Source organism: Hylobates moloch, unplaced genomic scaffold (genome assembly GCF_009828535.3).
Source record: "Hylobates moloch isolate HMO894 unplaced genomic scaffold, HMol_V3 SCAFFOLD_14, whole genome shotgun sequence".
NCBI lineage: Eukaryota > Metazoa > Chordata > Mammalia > Primates > Hylobatidae > Hylobates > Hylobates moloch.
In genome coordinates this window covers 20,110,214-20,130,192 of record NW_026652289.1, presented here as the reverse complement: position 1 = coordinate 20,130,192, position 19,979 = coordinate 20,110,214, and the positions used below count along the sequence as shown (strand labels likewise).

Genomic DNA, 19,979 nt, shown 5'->3' with positions numbered 1-19,979 from the left:
CTTGCGGAGGCAAGGATGATCAACATATATCTGGAGGAGTTCACAGGATGGAGGGTTGGTAGAGATATAAACAAATAATTTACTCCAAGTTAGAGTATAGTATTGGAGGCGGATACCCAGTGCTTTCACACTGAGGTTAAGTAGGGGAAAATTCTACTTCAGAGAGAAAAATAGGTAGCAGAAAGAACACAGATTTTGGACTTCTGGCAGGTCTTGGCTTCCACCCCACTTTCATCACTTTACTGTCTGGGCTGGGCAAGTTGGTAAACTCTCTTAGGTTCAATTTCTTCAACTGTAAACTGGGGATGCTATCACTGAATTTCCCGGTATCTTCACTAGCCCATATGCTGCCTTTGTGTGAAATACAAGAAAGCCCCACTTCCAGTGGGTGTGCACAATGCCAGAAGGCTTGGCTCCCTGAGTGGGATGTAGAATAAATTATCAGTCTCCACTCTTACCCTAAACCACCTGCCACTGCCACATCACTATATGGGGGTCCTGTACCTCAACGGGGGACATTCATAAAGAAAGAACCTGACCATCAGCATTATCACAAATAGGCACTCATTAGTTGGTTACATGGTTGTCACTCAAATGCCAGCTCTTTTCTCTGTTCTCTATGCAAACTAGAAAGGGTTTATAGGACTTGGGCATTTTACTTGAATCTTGAAAGGTGCAACTTTTCAAGCAAGGAAAAACCACAAGCAGCTTTTTTTTTTTTTTCTTTTTTTCTGGAGACGGAGTTTCGCTCTTGACGCCCAGGCTGGAGTGCAATAGTGCAATCTTGGCTCACCGCAACCTCTGCCTCCCGAGTTCAAGTGATTCTCCTGCCTCAGCCTCCTGAGTAACTGAGATTACAGGTGCCTGCCACCATGCCTGGCTAATCTTCCTATTTTTAGTAGAGATGGGGTTTCACCATGTTGGCCAGGCTGGTCTTGAACTCCTGACCTCAGGTGATCCACCGCTGCCAGCCTGCAGCTGTTTTTTTTGTTTTGTTTTGTTTTTTGTTTTTAAGGGAACTTGCGTAGTTCCGAAAAGGAGGAATTGAAGTGGGAGGGGGCCAATGTGAGACAAGAGGTAGGGTGACTGGCTGGAAGTCTAATGACACTGATGAGAGGACAGGATCTCAGGTAAGTAGTGGATGTGAAGAGATTTCACATGAACACAGAAGGCCGAATATACAGGACTTGCAACTGATAAGAAATAATGGGTGAGAGAGAGGAAGGCTTCATGGATAGTTTAGGCCAACCAAGAGAACTCAGAATAGAGTGTGTAAAACAAGTAAATTTCCAGAAGGACATGAGTCTTATACACACTGATTGCAGGTTCAGAGGCACATGGGATATTTGGGGTCTGGAATATGGCACTGGGATTCAGTACGCTGGCTATGGCTAGACCTATGAATTTGGGATTCACTGAAGTTAGTGGGAAAGTAGCATAAACAGACAGGATGCCTCAGGGAAGCACAATGGAATATAAAAGGGCTAGGGCCAGAACTCACAAGCACGATGAACCCTATGCTGTGGTCACAATTTACTGCTCACAAATTTGATGCCAATTTTCCCCTTCACCCATAGCATTCCTTCTTTCTCAGCATGACTCCATTCTTCCTCATTTTCACCCATAAAAGAGAATTCTAATTGGAAGCATAATTTACTGAAGCAGATATACCTCTCCCACTAAAGATACTGGCAGTTCCCCAGACTGGTGAAAACCTCTTATCCATAAAGCACCTGTTACCATTATTTAAACCATTGTATCTCTCTACAGATGTTTGACTGCATTAAGCACATCCTCATTGCTTGCATTTATAAGCACAAACTTTTCTACAAAAGGCATGCATTTTTAGGGACTTTAAAATTTTCTCCTTTTGCCAGTGTCTCTGAATTTTAGTATCCTATTTGTACTGAACTGACTCCAAATCTAAAATTTGACTATATACAGAAATAGCAAATAAATGCAACTCAGACTAAGGACAAAGCATTTAATCAGAGAATATTAGAAAGACTACAAGACATAACCTGGAAAAAAAATCTATGAAGAACCTATTGAGAAAGTAAGCTAAAAGCGACACTTTTTCTTATGAGAAATTTCAAACACATACAAAAGTAAAAAGAATAACATAAGGAACCTCTAATAACATTTGGCTTAAGCAATTAGCACCCCAGGCCAATCTTGAAGTTTCAACCATATTCCTACTAAAAAGTGAGGTATTGTTTTAAATGTTCCTTCAAATGAAAAAGGACTATAGATGACAACTAGGTTCAACCCAGAAAAGCTATTCTCCCCAGCGAACCACTTCTGTAGCTTTGCCACTAGGAGCTCAGACAGTGTACAGGGTTCATTACTTCTCTTTCTATAGAGAACAGTCATTTAAAAATGGAAGCACCCAGGATTCCAAATGAAAGGTTTTTAAAAAAGATTATCTTTCAGAATGTGGCATCTGGTATATTTAGAATGATACATATGTCATTATTTAAAAAAACTCAGCCATTAGGTTGGATTAAGAGCATATTACATCTATGTCCACACACACACACACACACACACACACACACACACACACACACACACATTAAGAGCATATACGTAGTATGTTCTTAATCCAACCTAATGGCCGTTTTTTTTTTTTTTCCTTTTTACAGAAAAAGATTCCATGATACTAATTATCTAAATATCCTCCCTGTTACTGAGATTTGAAGTTTATTGTGCTGCCCTATTCTTTGGCATGTCATAATACTCAAGATATCTGAACCACCATCTGTTCTGTGGAAGTGTGACTAATTAGTGGCTAATGTTTTCAGTAGTATCGTGCCAAATAAAAAGTTCTAATAATTTAATTATAAAGAGTCAACAATAATTGCTGGGTGAGGGTGGAATATTGGTCATCAACTTTTCAGTCCTTTGTAATGGCTTATTTCCCTATAGTTTGGTATTACCTATGCCACTTCAACTGAAATCACATGTGAAGATAGGCTTAAGATAGCTATTAAAAAAACAAACATGTTATCTAGAAGATTTTAGCTTCAGTTCATTAAGACTGATAAATTATTTGATTTCGTACCTTCTGCAACTTTTTGGAAAACTTCTTTACACTTATTTAATATACAGTATTTTACAGGTTCCTTACTGATGTCTATTCTCCAAGTATACCTGAAAAGTATATTCGTTTGCTAAAGACACTTGAATCAGTGAAAAATTAATTGGAAATCTCTGTTCTCAATTCATGGTGTAGACTAAAAATTCCACCTCCACTATCTTCATAAATTCTTGCTCAACACTGAGTTGCTCCTTCTGAAGAAAAGCTTGGCACACTATGAAGTTGCTTTTTTCTTTTCTTTTTTAAACAGAGAGGGGGTTTCACCATGTTGGCCAGGCTGGTTTTGAACTCCTGGCCTCATGTGATCTGCTCGCCTTGGCCTCCCAAAGTGCTGGGACACTGCATCTCCCTGACATATGAAGTTTCTTTTGCAAGTTATGTAGCTCAAAGCATAATTTCAGATTCCGTCCATTAATGTGCAGTACTGAACAGAATATCATCACCTGACACATGCCAAGTATTTCACAGCAATACAAACAACATTTACAAGACCGTATAAGTCAGGAAAGAAGGAGCAGAATAACACTGGCATAAAATGGAAAAAGTGAGGGCCAGCTGTTCCCTTGAGCAGTATTTCAGGCACTTCAAAGTCGGACTTACTGTAATGGGTACATCCATCTATAACATCCTAGGTGCTCTGATTCCAGATGATAACCTGTATCTGTTTCCAACCCAATTAACAAAGGGGAGGATTCTTTATGGGGAAGGATATGCCAGATACATACTGCTTATACGTTGGTAGACTACGCACTAAATCTCCAGTATAGGTACATATGCTTATGTTGAAAGATGCACCAACATAATTGTCATCTATGTACCTTTGTGAAGTAAACAGTTATGGGCATTTTGGCAGTTGACAGAGACTCATGTGATATTTTACTCCCTTTCCAAGAAAAACAGAAATAAGAGACCTTAAATGAAATCATTAGTCATTAGGAAAGTCATTAGGAAAACTAGGGACATAAAAGACAGTGGGCACACAAGGTCAGTTTCCTGGTTTTGATAATGGACAATAGTTATGCAAGACGTCACTGGTAAGGCAAGTGGGTGATGGATGCATGGGACCTCTCTGTACTATTTTTCCAGGTTCTTGTGAGAGCATAATTATTTCAGAATATAAGTTTAATAGCCCACTATCTTTTAAGTTTAAACAATGATGTGGTTCAGAGAACACTCATGGCTTCCCCACTCCACCATCAAAGAGATTTGTGACTTACTGAATGTAACAATAACCTCAAAGTCAGAAGTCACAGTTATGTGTTTTGGCTGTGTTACTTAGAATGCATGTGACACAGGCCAGTAAGTTACTCAAATTTTAAGTTTGAGCTTTTTCATTTGTAAGATGGAACAATCATGACACTCAAAAGATGAAGAATGAGTTTTTTCCCCCCATTAATTGTAAAGTACCAAAGCGTCATAATTTGAGAGCCATAACAAGATTGGGCAAATTAGAAAAAAATGCTGCCATGTATAATTCAATAACAAGTGTCCAATTATTATAAAACTATACCCTAAGTCAGGCGACATTCCTCCAGTCTTACAAGTATGGTGAGGTTAGAACTGATTCAATTGCTAAAGCTAGAAAGCTAGTTCCATCCTGACAGTTTCATCGTAAAAGGCAACCTGTTCTATTAACTTCCATATTCCTCAAACAGATAACTCACTTCCTCAATTTTCCTCTGGGGGAAAATACATGTCCACGTGCAGCATCAAAAGAACAGCTTACTTACCAACTTCATCCTGAATCTCCTCGGCCACTGCAGGCACGTTGTACAGCAGGGAGAGAGACTGATTCATGCGCTCGTAAATCACACGGAGGTGTGTCATAACCTGCATCAAGGGATGACAACTCCAGGTCAGCAATGTCTGGGGTAGGAATGGTTATTTTTCTTAGCAAGCACTGCAGGTGGATACAAACTTCCAAAATAAAACTGACAAACACTGCTACTGCTAAAAGGTTTAATTAAAAGGGCAACTTTATTTTTCTTGTTCTCCTATTTCTGTTCTCTAACTTCTGAGCTCAGGTTTAAGACTTATCTTTAAACTTACCATTATTTTGTAAGCTTATAACAGCCAATTAAAAAGGCCACCTCTGCCAACTCTGATTCCTAATACTGAGGCTCTCTAAACAGACCCTGATGCCCTAAATACATTTATTTGCAAATTTCCCCATAGAAAACAACATATTTCAATTTGATTGGCTATTTCATGCTAACTGTATATATATTTTTAACTCTTCCATTCAAGAAAATGTAAAGTTTCAGATTTCCTAAGGTAGATCCCAGTTTTCAGCCTTTGGGAACCGGGGAGTATAAAATACATTATTACTGGGCTTCACTTAGGCTCACATAAAATCTCAATATTGCGGTAGGTTTATGATGCCATACTTTAGTTGAGCCAGTTTTCAAGGTTTTAGTTTATACAACTTTTGTTTTCCTCATTTTAGTCATTGGTTTTAATCAGTTCCTTAGCAGTTAGCAGTAGACTGTTAAGATTTTTACATTTCTTGTTATTTTCATAACTGAGAAAATGCCAAACCACATACTGCTCTAAGACAAGCTTCTAGAATTTACCAGAAGTTAAACCGTGCCATAGAGAAACCACCTATAGGTGCTTGGAGAATGCCTGGGATCCTGTCATCAACCCAAGAAGCAAGAATCCTGGATTGTCAAAGCTGCAGAAGATGATTAGACCCCGCGCTCACCTGGGACCGGATCTGAGCAGCTTTCTTGGGATCTACCATGCGCACATGCTCGAAATGCTTTAGGGTGTGCTGTCTGTCCTTCTGTTCTGCGCGGACATACTTCTTTAGCATATTGAACACGTGACGAGGCTGTGGGAGGAAAATGAAAAACTCTTTTTCAAGTTTGTGCAAAACACTGCTTCTTGCATTGGCGTTGGGTTAGAGGTTCCACTAATGCATCCGGTGATGTGAACGCACTGGGAATCATCTTTCTGCAGGTCTCCCTTCTAAACTCCTACTCCTTTCTTAATGGGTAATTACTTAGATCGGCTGCTTTTCACTTCCACAAGAGCATTTAGCATTCTCGACATATGTGGTGATTGTCCTCCTTACTCAACATTTTCTTTTTAAATAGGAGTATTCTGCTATAGAAAGAGAATAGATTTGAGGTCTGTCAGGTTAAGTTAGGTCCTTCTCTTTTCCCACCCAAGTATACAGGGGCATATGTGAGACTACATTGCTACGTGCACATTCTGAAGACCAGAGGTAACGTCACACAGATAATCCCATCACCAGTAACATGTAATATACGATAATCAATATGAGAAAAACAGGAAATTTAACCACTATTTTGTAAGCCAAGGAGTAACTGAGCTGTAAGAGACATTATGTTTTTCCAGGAGAAAGGCCATTGCTAAATTGTATTTATTTTACTTTGAAATTTAATTAAGTTCTTTCTGAGCTATCAGATTCTAATTCTTTCAGCAACAATACATTTTGTCTTAAGTGCTCCTATTTTCTTTCTAATTGGTTCCACTTCATTTTTTATTTTAGTTTTACCTGAAAACACCCATCCTAATAAAAACTAAGGACGAAGGTTCCCTGGTCTTCAACAATTTCATCGCTAAATGCATTCCATTATATGGTTTTGTAAAATGATTTCCAAAGACACATTTCTTCTACATTAAAACAAACAAACAAAAAACCAGCTGTGAAAATTCATGTCAGGAATAGAGTTTTGGTCATTTGGGCAAACCTAGTTATTATTAACCCATGTGTCATGAGTACCCTGAAAACCAGTTGGAAGGTACAAAATTTATTCCAGAGATGGTGTGTGTGGTGGTGGGGTGGGGGGTAATGGGGCTTTTGCTGTGTTATCCATATTCTATGGGATCTGCCTCTCCTTCCCCTTTTGCTTAGTTAACTTAGGAGCCATCTCCCTGCCATCTCAGGTGGAACGAGGTAGGCTTCTTCTGTGCTCCTATGAAATACTGTGCAAATCCCCATTAATGTACCTAACTCAACTTATTAAATTATCTATGATTCTTACTCCCTTCTTTAATGTGAGATCCATAGGACTGGATTTGGTCTTCTTTTTCTTTATTTGCAACCCCAATAACATAGTGCCTGACCCAGAGGGTGCTCTGTATTTGCTTGGTGAATGGCTGCCGCAGAGGCCATGCCCCATACTTGAGAAAACAAATACATACACACAATAAAAATAAAACAAACTTGCACTCATCTGCCTTCTTTCTTTTTGCCTAAAAGAAATGCGCTTCTCCATAATCCCCAGAAAGACAGACATCACAGCCTGTAACAGTTCTTGGCAATATATCATTACAACTCTCATCTGTACCGTGAAATCTGGTTGAATTTACAAATCAGAGGATGACCTTTTAAATCTCAGAAAAGTAGTAAAAGAGGTAGTGACTGATAAGCTATATCTCTATATATTGAAAAGAGGATAGGTTATATATGTGAATTAAAAAAAAAAAGAACATTTGAAAACATCACAGATTAAAGGCTGACTCTTGTTGATTGTGAAGGATATTTGATATGCAGAGTTGTGTGATCAGGATCTTGCACAACCACCCTCGATGCCTGCTTGTTATTAAGCACCAAGGTCTTAGAAATCTCTCTAGTTCTAGGCCGGGCGTGGTGGCTCACGCTTGTAATCCCAGCACTTTGGGAGGCCGAGGCGGGTGGATCACGAGGTCAGGAGATCGAGACCACGGTGAAACCCCGTCTCTACTAAAAATACAAAAAAAAATTAGCCGGGTGTGGTGGCGGGCGCCTGTAGTCCCAGCTACTCGGAGAGGCTGAGGCAGGAGAATGGCGTGAACCCGGGAGGCGGAGCTTGCAGTGAGCCGAGATTGCGCCACTGCACTCCAGCCTGGGCGACAGAGTGAGACACCGTCTCCAACAACAACAACAACAACAACAAAAAAAAATCTCTCTAGTTCTGTTACCATTATACATCCAAGGCTGGAGACAGAAGGGGTTGCAACTAATTGCATTTAATCATGATGTTCCTTCCTGGCCTTCATGGATGCTTTCTTAGTTGCTCTATTTCATTTTTCTCCCTCGTAAAGGATTTGAATTTTTCTTTAAAGAGTTTAAATAAGAAAAAAAAAAAAGCACTTCAATTAAAAAAGTAAGGATTGCTTTGGGAGTCTAAGGCAGGACGATCACTTGCAGCCAGGAGTTTGAGACCGGCCTGGACAACATTACAAGAACCTGTCTCTACAAGAAAATTTTAAAAATTAGCTAGGTGCAATGACACACGCCTGCAGTTCCAGCTACTTGGGAAGCTGAGTCAGGAGGATTGTTTGAACCCAGGAGGTTGAGGCTGTAGTGAGCCCTGATTGCACGACTGTACTCAAGCCTGGGAAAGAGAATAACAGCCTGTCTTTTAATTTAAAAACAAAAACAAACAAAAAAACTGTAAGAACTGTTTTTCATCATAATTTCTGTAAGATATTTTGTCCTAAAAGGACTGTCACCAACAAGCAGGTGCACCAGGATGCTATGGCCCCAGGCTGGCCTTGGCATTACTACTTCAAGCTAAATTTCAATTTAGAGAAGGTGCAGGTCATTTCTGATAACCAACATCTGGATCTCCCTTTTTCTTCTCCTATCACCACAAACAGAATTATGTTCCCACTAATTATTATTATTATTATTATTCTTTGAGATGGAATCTCGCTCTGTCTCCCAGGCTGGAGTGCAGTGGTGCAATCTCGGCTCACTGCAACCTCCGCCTCCTGGGTTCAAGCGATTCTCCTGTCTCAGCCTCCTGAGTAGCTGGGACTACAGGCATGTGCCACCACGCACAGCCAATTTTTTTGTATTTTTAGTAGAGACGGGGTTTCACCGTGTTAGCCAGGATGGTCTCCATCTCCTGACCTCGTGATCTGCCCGCCTTGGCCTCCCAAAGTGCTGGGATTACAGGCATGAGCCACCGCGGTTGGCCAATTAATTATTCATGTTAACATACGTTTAAAAATAAACACGAAAGCCTTGACTTTTCCCATCTATGCAATTCAGATGGCAGTATCTTTCAGATAGTATTTGCAGATTAAATGTGTTCAGTGATAGTTACCCAGCATGATGCATAGTCCATTGCTGATACTCAATACACATTTATTTCTTTCACTCAGGCCTCATCTATAAATCATTGACCCCTTTCTTTCCTCTAAGTAATAAGAGTTCAATGTGTATTGACTGCTTCTGAATGAGACAGTATATTAAATGCTTTTTGCTGGTAACTCATCAAATCTTCATCTCATCTTCCCACCTTATTGGTGAAGCATGAAGCACAAAGGAGATGGTGGTTATGTAGGCTACATCCCTGGCCCATGATTACACAGCTAGTTAGTGTTAGATTGAGAATGGGTTAGTCTCACTGCCTGGCTCCAGAGCCTCTTCTCCTAATCACTTTGTGATCTGGCCCTTCAAGGAGAATCTAAAATGGACCAAGCTTTAGATACTTCTACAAAGCAACTTACAAAGTTAAAAACACGCCAGGCGCGGTGGCTCACGCCTGTAATCCCAGCACTTTGGGAGGCCGAGGCAGGCAGGTCACGAGGTCAGGAGTTCCAGACCAGCCTGGCCAACATGGTAAAACCCTGTCTCTACTAAAAATACAAAAATTAGCCGGGCATGGTGGTGGGCGCCTGTAGTCCCAGCTACTCGGGAGGCTGAGGCAGAATTGTTTGAACCCGGGAGGCGGAGGTTGCAGTGACCTGAGATTCCACCACTGCACTACAGCCTGGGCGACAGGATGAGACTCCGTCTCAAAAACAAACAAACAAACAAACGAAAACAAAGTTAAAAACAAAGAAATAAGTGTATGGTTAGAAAAGACAGTCTGTTCCAGGAGTAACTGCCTGACTTTCTAGTTCTTGTGAGTGCAGGTAATATTCTGTGGGCCATGCTAACATCGGCTCCTTTAATTGTGCAGAAGGTTCAGATTTAGCTGTTCAGTCTCTCAATTACTGTCCTGGGTTTCTGGAGTTCCATTATTCTTTAGCTAATGCATAAAATTATTTAGCTAATTATTAAGCTAATGTGTGGGGAGAAGAAATAGCAAGATAGGAATGTCCTCTATCAATGTGGATAAAGGATTAGGATTACTGGAAAGTGATTCAAGGTATTAAAAAGTTAGGCTTTTGTGACTTTCATGGTTTCTAGTGCTAAATTCATCCTTATCTTCTATTGAGACGGATAATTAAATGGTGAATGTATTCGCATGTTTTCAATTGCTGATCTCATTTAATACTGCCATTCTCCTTCAAAATATATTCCTAACTCACCCTGAAAATCCCCAGAGTTTGATAATAATGTTCCTGGACTGAAATGAGGGTCGGGCCACTATACCTTATGGCCCAATAACGAGATGCAGATGAACTGGGAGGAAGAGAGTTTTTATTTCTGTAACCTGTTACAGGGAGACAGCCTGGAAATTAGTGCCAGACCAACTCAAAATTACAAAGTTTTCCAGAGCTTTTATGCCTTCTGAGCTATATGTCTACGTGTAAGTGTGCATTCATCTCAAGACATAAGTGATTAACTTCTTTTAATCCATAACTAAGGTCTGAGTCCTGAAGACCTTCCTCTGGAGTCTCAGTAAATTTACTTAATCTACATGGGTCTAGGTGCTGGGGTGATTACTCTTGTCTCCTGCTAAATCAGGGAGGTTTGGGGAGTTCCTTCAGACCCCCGGTAAACTTGTCTGTGGAGGCCTGGAGAGTTTCTTCAGACTCCCAATAAAACTTGTTAATCCTAAATGGGTCCTGTTAAGAATTCCTCGGTTTTGCCAGGAAAGGCCTGGGCAAAACTCTTGGTGGGCTTTTGTTACATTCCAGCCTTTGTATAAGGGCACTGGCGTTTTTTAGCTTTTAGTATTTAACTTAACCACTCAGTCAGTACTGAAACAGTTGTTATGGAGGTCTGCATTAGTGAGATTTGGCCTGCCACAATAACAGAGTAGCAAAGGAGGCTCTCAGGATTCCCCAGGCCTCAGCTCCTCCAGAGATAATGAGACCTGGGAAACCCCTTCACTGTTTATGTGAGCTGAGAAGCGCATTGTGTGTGCATCTACATAAACACAAGCCTTTTCTTCCTAATGCCTACTGGATAAGCAAAGCCTGGCAACATCAGATAATTCAGGAAGACCTTAGGGTATCTCCCAATAAATGAATTACAGGGTTCTGCTTCATTGATTTGGCCACCTAAACACATCTCTAGGAATCATGCTTGGAAATGAAAACAAAATCAGATTAGCTTCTTTGTTGGACAGTAGGCAAATAAACCATACCAAATAAAACAGTAGTTATCTCTATCCCTCAGAAACAAATACTATTTTTAGTTAAGAAAGAAAAAACAGAGGTGTAAAAAGAAAATAATTCTTGGGGCCCCCAAATTGCTAAGCTAAAGGGAAAAGTCTAGCTGGGAACTGCTTAGGGCCAACTGCTCTGCTCACTCTGATTGTCTCCCCTGGAGAGGCTAATCAGAAACTCAAAAGAATGCAACTGTTCATCTCACCTATCTCTGACCTAGAAGGCCCCTCCCGACTTCCAGCCTTCCTGCTTTTGGTTTCAAGCCGTCTTGCCTTTCCAGACCAAACCAATGTACTTCTTATATATATTGATTGATGCCTCATGTCTCCCTAAAATGTATAACACTAAGCTGTGTCCCAACCACCTTGGGCACATGTCATCAGGACTTCCTGAGGCCGTGTCACAGGTGCATCCTCAACCTGGGCAAAATAAACTTTCTAAATTAACTGAGACCTGTCTCAGATTTGCTGGGTTCACAGAGGTAACAGTTCCCTATACTTTCACATTTTTGTTTAGGTTAAAAAAAAGACCTCCCTCCTTTTGATATATGATTCATGCATATTTCATTCAAATAAATAAATAATTGCCCTCACAACTTTTGGCCAAAATACAAATCTTCCAGGCTTAACATTTGTTATTTCTAGAGCTATAATAATGTATCTAAGAATAACAAGGTCTCCTGATTGTCTAGTGAGGTTTATTATGCTAGGACAAAGATGAATTTCTTAAAATTTTAATTAAAAACACACAAACCTTCATACAGGAATGGTAGGGAAAAAACCCCTCTGTTATCTCTATAGAAACATATTCTCTTAAAGTAATTGCTATTACTGTTGTCACAATGTTCATATTTAAGATGGGTTATTCATATGATCAGAAAAACATAAGAATTCAGTGACTCAAGAAAAGGATATTGATAAGGAGAGTTTTAAAAACTTTTTTTTTAAATCTGCAGGCATATAATCCGGATCACCCTCATGTCTTTAAATCTTCTGTTACTAGCAGTAATTTTTCTGTGTATTAATACCACAGTCTGGTTATACTGGCATTAGATGGCTAATCTTATTATTAAACTATATGGCAAAGAACAGAGGAAGAGATCTGTCCCAGGAGGACTAATTATACCGAATCCTATTTATTGTCACTACTGTTTCTGAAACAGTGTTTAGCTCATAATTACGTGCTGTCTGTTTGCAACTGATGTGGCACTTTTAAATTTGTACTAAACTCACCTCACAATCACACTGCCTTTTAAAAAATCACTCAAAATAATTTATTAAAGGATTAAGAATAGGCACTACTGAAATGGCTTAGACATCATTTACAGCAAGAGGAAAGAGAAACATAAGATTTACATTTTAGAACATTACTCATTTTCCTCTCTGGAAACAAGAGTGTAACGTATTTCTACCTCTAGGCACAATTCCTGCCACAATTTGTTTGCTAATAAATGTTTGTTAATTAAATTAATGAGTAACCTACAGCTAGATACAATTTCAGAAATATGCCCGGTAGTGCAGAATATCCTTCATAGTCTTCAAGTAGAAAACAAGCACCTCTCTACTCAGAATAGTGGCCTTCCCAATTTTCATAGAAATATTGATACTACTAAACCCACTTGATTTATCTATACAGTGTGCTTGGGTACTTTAGAAAGTAGTTTTACTTGGGAACTCTTCCCAGAAAATATTTAATGGACTTCATAGCATGTACAAACTCGTCTCAAAAAGAAGATTCATTTCATTAATTTCAAAAGATCTCACATATTGTGTTCTTACAGTTTGATGTCAAATTGATGTCAGTAATATTGAAGAAAATTTAATGGCCTTTCCTGATAAAAGCTAACACATTTTTGGAGATGGAGTCTCACTCTGTCACCCAGGCTGCAGTGCAGTGGTGCACTTCCACTTCAGCTCACTGCAACCTCCAGCTCCTGGGTTCAAGCAATTCTCTTGCCCCAGCCTCCTGAGTAGCTGGGATTACAGGCGTGCACCCCCACACCGATCTAATTTTTGTATTTTTAGTAGAGATGGGGTTTCACTATGTTGGCTAGGCCGGTCTCAAACTCCTGACCTCAGGTGATCCACCTGCCTCGGCCTCCCAAAGTGCTGGGATTTACAGGCGTGAGCCACCGCCTCCGGCGCTAGCACATTTTTTATTAATTTCCCCATTTCTTAGACATATTTACTTTTTCATTTTTCTTTTATATGATTTCTCAAATTTGGTGTTACTGGGACTTGGGAAAAGTCTCATACATTTGACTAATGGCAGGATGACTCAATGCCAGTCACGTCTGAATATGTAGCTTATTACTTGACAGTTCACGTGGGAAGTGTATTAAAATTATTAAGTCCTATTGTCCCACTCCATAGCTTTATGCTTGATCTAGAAATCTGGCATCTTATCATAATAGACACTTGTGCCTTAAACCCGTTTCTTATGGAAGGCAGTGAACTGTCAAGAGCCTTTAAAAGCCCTGGGCATAATCTTGTCAAGAAGGAAGTAAATGACTCACTGTACGGGAATCACCCTAACCTTTCCAGGTCACAGAAAACCCTCTCCTGGACCATTAAATTGCACCCTGGTGGTTTCCAAAACTGAACAAAGCAATTCTCTCCTGCTTTCATAAATAGGTTCAGAACTATTATTTTCACAGTTTTACACCTTGGATTTCAAGAAATCTTGAGCATATAAAATGTAGAAAATCTCCGTGTGCAGGTTTAAAAATCACACTTTAGAGAGTTACATCTCTCTGTGCTTGAGATGATCTTAGTTAAACGTAACATTTGGGGAAACTGCCACGGGAACCTCTGAATCACAACCCCCTTTATGGTCTTTAATGCCAGGAGTTGAGCTAAATTTTTAAAGTCCACTGCAAAATTTATCTACCTTCCTTTCTTCAGAAAGGCAAACAAATGATCTTTGTAGTTTAAGGTGAATATAAAAGGGCAAATGATAATCCCATGCCAAGTTGGACACAGAAGTCTTGAATGAAGCAATGAAGAAAATGGCAGTAGATTCTCACACTCTCCCCCTTTGGTGTTTCTTAAGTTTTAACAATATGGATGCATTAGATGGAAGGATATTGAACAACTAATCTCTATTAATCCACTTAGTTCATAAGGCCAGAGCAAAACTTTCGTTTATGGCCAAGGAGTTATCCCAATGTTCCTTCCCAGGGTATCCGGTTTGCTGATGCGGCTCTGATTTTGTACTGAACATGACGCAGGAGCATCTAGGAGTCATCTATCATCTGTTCTCTCTTTCCCGTGGAAGCAGATCACTTCCTCATAGGGACGTGTCACCAAAGCCTCCATGTACTTCCCCTAACAATCTTTCTCCTCTTAGGGAGGAAGACATCTTCCTACTTCACAATTTTGTCTCAACTTTCAATGAATCCTTTTGCTTTTCTAATTATGGCTAACAAAAGCTAGAACAACAGTAATTGCAGAAAGACGAGAAAAATTAACTCCAATTTGCAGACGGAGTAGGAGGAATCCCTTTATTAAATCACTTGCTCCTAGTTACAGGTTATAAAGATGGCAAACCTGGGAAGTAAAGACAGGAGTTTATATTATAAAAGGTAGAAAATAGGAGTTGTTTTAATTCTTTCATCACTTTGTGACCTTTTTTCTTTTCTTTTTTTTTTTTTTTCTGAGATGGAGTTTCACTCTTGTTACCCAGGCTGGAGTACAATGGGGTGATCTCCCCTCACCGCAACCCGGGTTCAAGTGATTCTCCTGCCTCAGCCTCCTGAGTAGCTGGAATTACAGGCATGCGCCACTATGCCCAGCTAATTTTGTATTTTTCATAGAGACAGGGTTTCTCCATGTTGGTCAGGCTGGTCTCGAACTCCCGACCTGAGGTGATCCCCCCCGCCTTGGCCTCCCAAAGTGCTGGGATTACAGGCGTGAGCCACCGTGCCCGGCTGACCTTTTTTCAAATCTGGTAGGTTTCATAAATTTTTTCCAGGGTATTTTGCTAGGTCTCAGAAATAATTTATTTTGGTTGTACAGACCACAGTCATAAATCAGTGAAGGCAGCATATAGAACTGAAATTTAGCACCAACACAACCCCATGATTCATGCTTTCAGACAAACTCAGCACAGAATGGATAAAGAGCCAAGATCTTCTGACCTGGGAGTACAGAAAGGACAGAAAATGTTTGGACTTGTATGTCTTCGAGCTTTGTTTAGTCAAACAGTGAAACATGTGTAAGCCCTTAATGATGAACAGAATTATTAATACAACCCAGAAGGCAAAGCGCACATTGTTGCTGAAATCATAAATAAAAGATATTTTCAACTAACTCGGACCCTTGCAAAGATTTGTCAAACGGTCTGATCATCTGAAAAATGCCAACTGTGACATATTCTTGACTTTTTAAGAGAGATTTACAGCAATCTGCTTTAATTTTGCATATTCGTACTTGGACTATGGCGGTCCTGCTTCATGCATCCTCTAACTGGTTAGCCTATTCAAAGAAAAGTACGTTTGCATTTTGTTTAACTTTACCCTCTCCTCTTCCTACACCTAGGCAGTGTTATGGCCTATTAGAAATTCTGAGTTTTTTGTTGATTTTAAAACATTTATATAAGGAAACTCAAGGTGATGATACTTACAATCCAAACATCACCTAGCATCTTTAAACTGGTATCCATGGCCAACCTTCACAAAATGAATGAACCCCTTAAAGCTTATGCGAGATTGTGTTTGCGTGTGTATGCGTACATGTTTCCCGGGCGATGATTCTTTGCTGCCCATCTGTTCTCTATCAATCACACCAGGCTGGTGAATAACCACTGGATCTTTAAATAATGTACTATTTGTCTACAAAAACTAAATATTTATATTTTCATAATACATTTTTGTTCTCAAGGATAAAATGAACATATATATTAACATTAAAATACGTATGTTTGCTAGAAGGAGAGCATAAAACCATATGGTGCTATGGGTTTTAATAGCATCCTATGAAGACCTATTTGCATTCTGAAGGCAGTGACTGAGCGGGGTTCCACTGTGGAGGGAATCTGGGTAATGAGTATGGCCTCAGTGGCAAAAGACAGCTTTTAAGCTAATGCCTTTCCAATGTACTTCTTAATGTTCCATGTAACTTAATTAAAACCAGAAACCACCAGTATCTCTTGTTACATACTTCCCATTTGTATGTAGCAAGATTTTATTGAACTTGGTAAACATTCAGAAGGTAGGGAAGTAATAGTACTGAGTGGCTTTACTGAAAGAGCATGTATACCATTCAGCATAGTTTATAAGATTTTGTTCAATAAATGCTAATTCTCCCATTTTCCTTCCCATCCACTATCTGTTATTGGGTTTGCCCTTAGAAGTGCTCAAGCTAATGAGTTCCCCTTTGCTCACCAATGTATACAGAACTCAAGTAAAAATAAATGGATGGCAAACAAATAAATAATAAATATGTAAGTATACAGCAATTATTTACTTTTCTGAAAGATGATTTTTTTGGCCTGGCAGTCTTTTAACTTTTAATTCCATTCTGATTAGCTTTATAAAATTTTGATTAAATTCAAAACCTACTGGTGGAATGCCTTAAACATCTTAAACATTATAATATTCATCTCTCCATATACCAAGAAATCAGCAAATAATTTTTAACTTATTTATTATCAGTTACATTGAGGTACAGATGTCCCATATTTGCTTTGGAGATATATGCTATATACATATATTTTATAAGATAATTTCTTTTGCAACGAAAAGTGATGAGTAGAAATAATTGGTTTGTTGGGTGAAGGGCAATTAGCAGTATCATATAAAAGCTCAAGTTTAGCACCGCAATTTCTTTTTTGCTTTAGAAAAGAAAGTTACACCAATACCCATGTTGGTTAAAGTTTGGTTTAGTTGCAATCCACATCATATAATGGTGAAAAATTTATTTATGAGGTGGTTAAAACCTTCTCATGCCATCACCTGTTTACCTGTGACAAACCTCCCATTAATTTCTACCCTGGTTTCTTGTTGAACATTTATTGCTCTGCTGCTGGAATTTACCAAATAGCTTTGAGCAAAATCTCAACTTAGTGATGAAACCGTGCTCTTTAATGAAGAGTCTCACAGAATTCATGTTCTATCAAAGAATTCTGTGAAGAAGTTTCCAGAGATCTCAGCAAAATTTAACATGTGGCTGAACCATTCAAAAATGAGAAACCAAAGAAGGATGCCGATGCTACAGAAACTGCCAACATTTTTTTTTTTTTTTGCTCAATTAAACTGATAGCCTGAATGTGAAGCAGCAGATAGAAGCATGAAATGAATTTTAGTATGGATAAGATGGCTTCAATCGTAAGACACTGAGAAAATCAAAACAACACAACTGGGATAGATAAACAGATGTACAGGAAAATGTTTCCTAATTCTCACTTCCCTTTAGAAAATGCAAAAGTTGTTGAAGTCAGAGCAATAATCATGATAACTGTCTAATGAAAGATTTAGACTAAGTATCTGTAAAAACACCAAAAATCTCAGAATTACAAAGAAAGGTTTGGCTGTGTATCCCTCATCTTTGAAACAGTTCAAGTCTTATGAATTAGGGGGTGCTAAGGTTTTCCAGACCGAGGCCTACAAAAGAAAGTTGATTTAAATAAAAAATCCCCATCTAGCCTTTGGTTTAACTGTACAGGATCACATTAAGTCTAATTTCTCTTCAACAGTCAGGACATATCATCATCTTCCGTCTATGAAGGATAAGTAGAACCCTGAGAGTTACAAGAGGAAAGGCTCAGACAGCATTTAGTTCCTGTTTCATGAAGCTATGAATAGCTTGAGGACGAGCCCTGACAAAGTAAAAAGCAGGAAGTGCATGACTGTAGAGGGCAGGTTAAGAAATGATGAATGCTTAGCTTTAAGTATTTAATCTGGTAGCTTGCAGGCCTCCAAAGGTGACAGAAGTTAACCACCTGCGCTGCAACTCTGGCGAGGCATTTAATTTTTCCCGGGGGAAAAAGTGCTAACTCCTCGATTTTCCAAAGACAGTCTTAGGAAAGTAAAAATGTTAAGGTGTTGGTGCTTAGAAGAGAAACCAGCCTTCAACAGAGTAAGAGTTTTTTCTGAGTGCAAAGACACAGCTCTGCTCAACTTTTTTTTCCCATGGGGAAAACAACTGTTTGAATAATTGTAATATTTCAAGTATTTATTTCACTTTTTAATTTTTAATTTTGGAACAGGGTCTTGCTTTGTTGTCCAGGCTGGAGAGTGCGGTGGCACCATCACAGCTCACTGCAGCCTTGACTTCCCTGGCTCACGCTCCCACCTCAGCCTCCAGAGTAGCTGTGACTACAGGCACGCACCATCATGCCTGGCTAATTAAAAAAATCTTTTTTTTGTTGTTTTTTTTTTTGTAGAGATAGGGCCTTTCTATGTTGCCTAGGGTGGTCTCAAATCCCTGGGCTCAAGGGATCCTCCCACCTCAGCCTCCCAAAGTGCCAGGATTACAGCTGTGAGCCACCACATCTAGCCCGAAGTATTTATTTTAAATACACGTGCATGACTCCAAATTTGAGTCAAATAATGCATTTTTAGGTTGACCATTCAGTGTATTTGCCTATAGGTACATAATTAAATCAGAAATTTGAAACATACAGTATACTCAGACACAGGGACTCACGAAATGAAATTCATTAGTAGAACAAGGAATTCTAGCTGCACAAAAACAACATCTCATAACACTTCCACGTTTAGATTTAGAAACTGAGTAGAAGTATGATTTAAATCTGAGCTTCAAAGAGACCGAAAACAATCCACATTGTTTTGGAATCCCATGTTTGCAAAGTCTGAGAATATACGGTAGAATTTGGTAAGGGTTAGAGAGATAATTATTCTAAGTGGTAACATCTACAGAATCTATAGAAACAACATTTTTTATTTACTTATATTCAAATAACATTTACTGAATACAGTTGTCTGCATTTCCCAGGCACGGAGATTAAGTATGAGGGAGATCTCAGAAATATTTATGTATGACTCCTATTACAAGATGTGACCTTTTTCAGACAACCACCAGCAAGCTCTGGATTTATGTCTTCAAGAGGAAGGTATAAAAGTCCTCAAGATTTTCCAAGATAAACCAGGCACAAAAGAAAACATGCTGTAAAATCCCATTTCTACAAATTTCAAAAAATATATAAAAACTAATCTATGGTGACAGAAGTCAAAAGAGCTGTTATCTTTGGGGTGCAGGAGGGCTAATGATTGCAAAGGTGCAGAAGATGGCTTTTGCGGGGGGCTGGTAATAGTCTCTGTGTTGACTCTGCATGGTGGTTACATGTGTGTATGCATTTTCTGATCATTTATCAAGCTGTACCTTTATAGTTTGCGTACCTGATGTGGATTATACTTCCAAAAAAAAAAAAAAAAAAAGTCCTCAAGAAGGGATTTAATTATGCCTGTAATCTCAGCACTTTGGGAGGCTGAGGCGGGCGGATCAAGAGGTCAGGAGATCGAGACCAACCTGGCTAACATGGTGAAACCCCGTCTCTACTGAAAATACAAAAAAAAAAAAAAAAAAATTAGCCAGGCGTGGTGGTGGACACCTGT

General features: G+C 39.2%; 1 protein-coding gene across 6 annotated transcripts in view; it reads right to left on the bottom strand.

Moving 5' to 3' along the window:
- The window catches only part of APP (amyloid beta precursor protein), a 287,239-nt gene that overhangs the window by 63,467 nt on the left and 203,793 nt on the right, over positions 1 to 19,979 (bottom strand). For all 6 annotated transcript variants that reach the window (XM_058427839.1, XM_032174825.2, XM_032174826.2 and 3 more), the window contains 2 exons: positions 5,805 to 5,933; positions 4,831 to 4,930 (listed from right to left, as the gene is read on the bottom strand). In XM_058427839.1, coding sequence (XP_058283822.1) covers positions 4,831 to 4,930; positions 5,805 to 5,933 — 229 coding nt within the window. The remainder of the gene's footprint in view (positions 1 to 4,830; positions 4,931 to 5,804; positions 5,934 to 19,979) is intronic.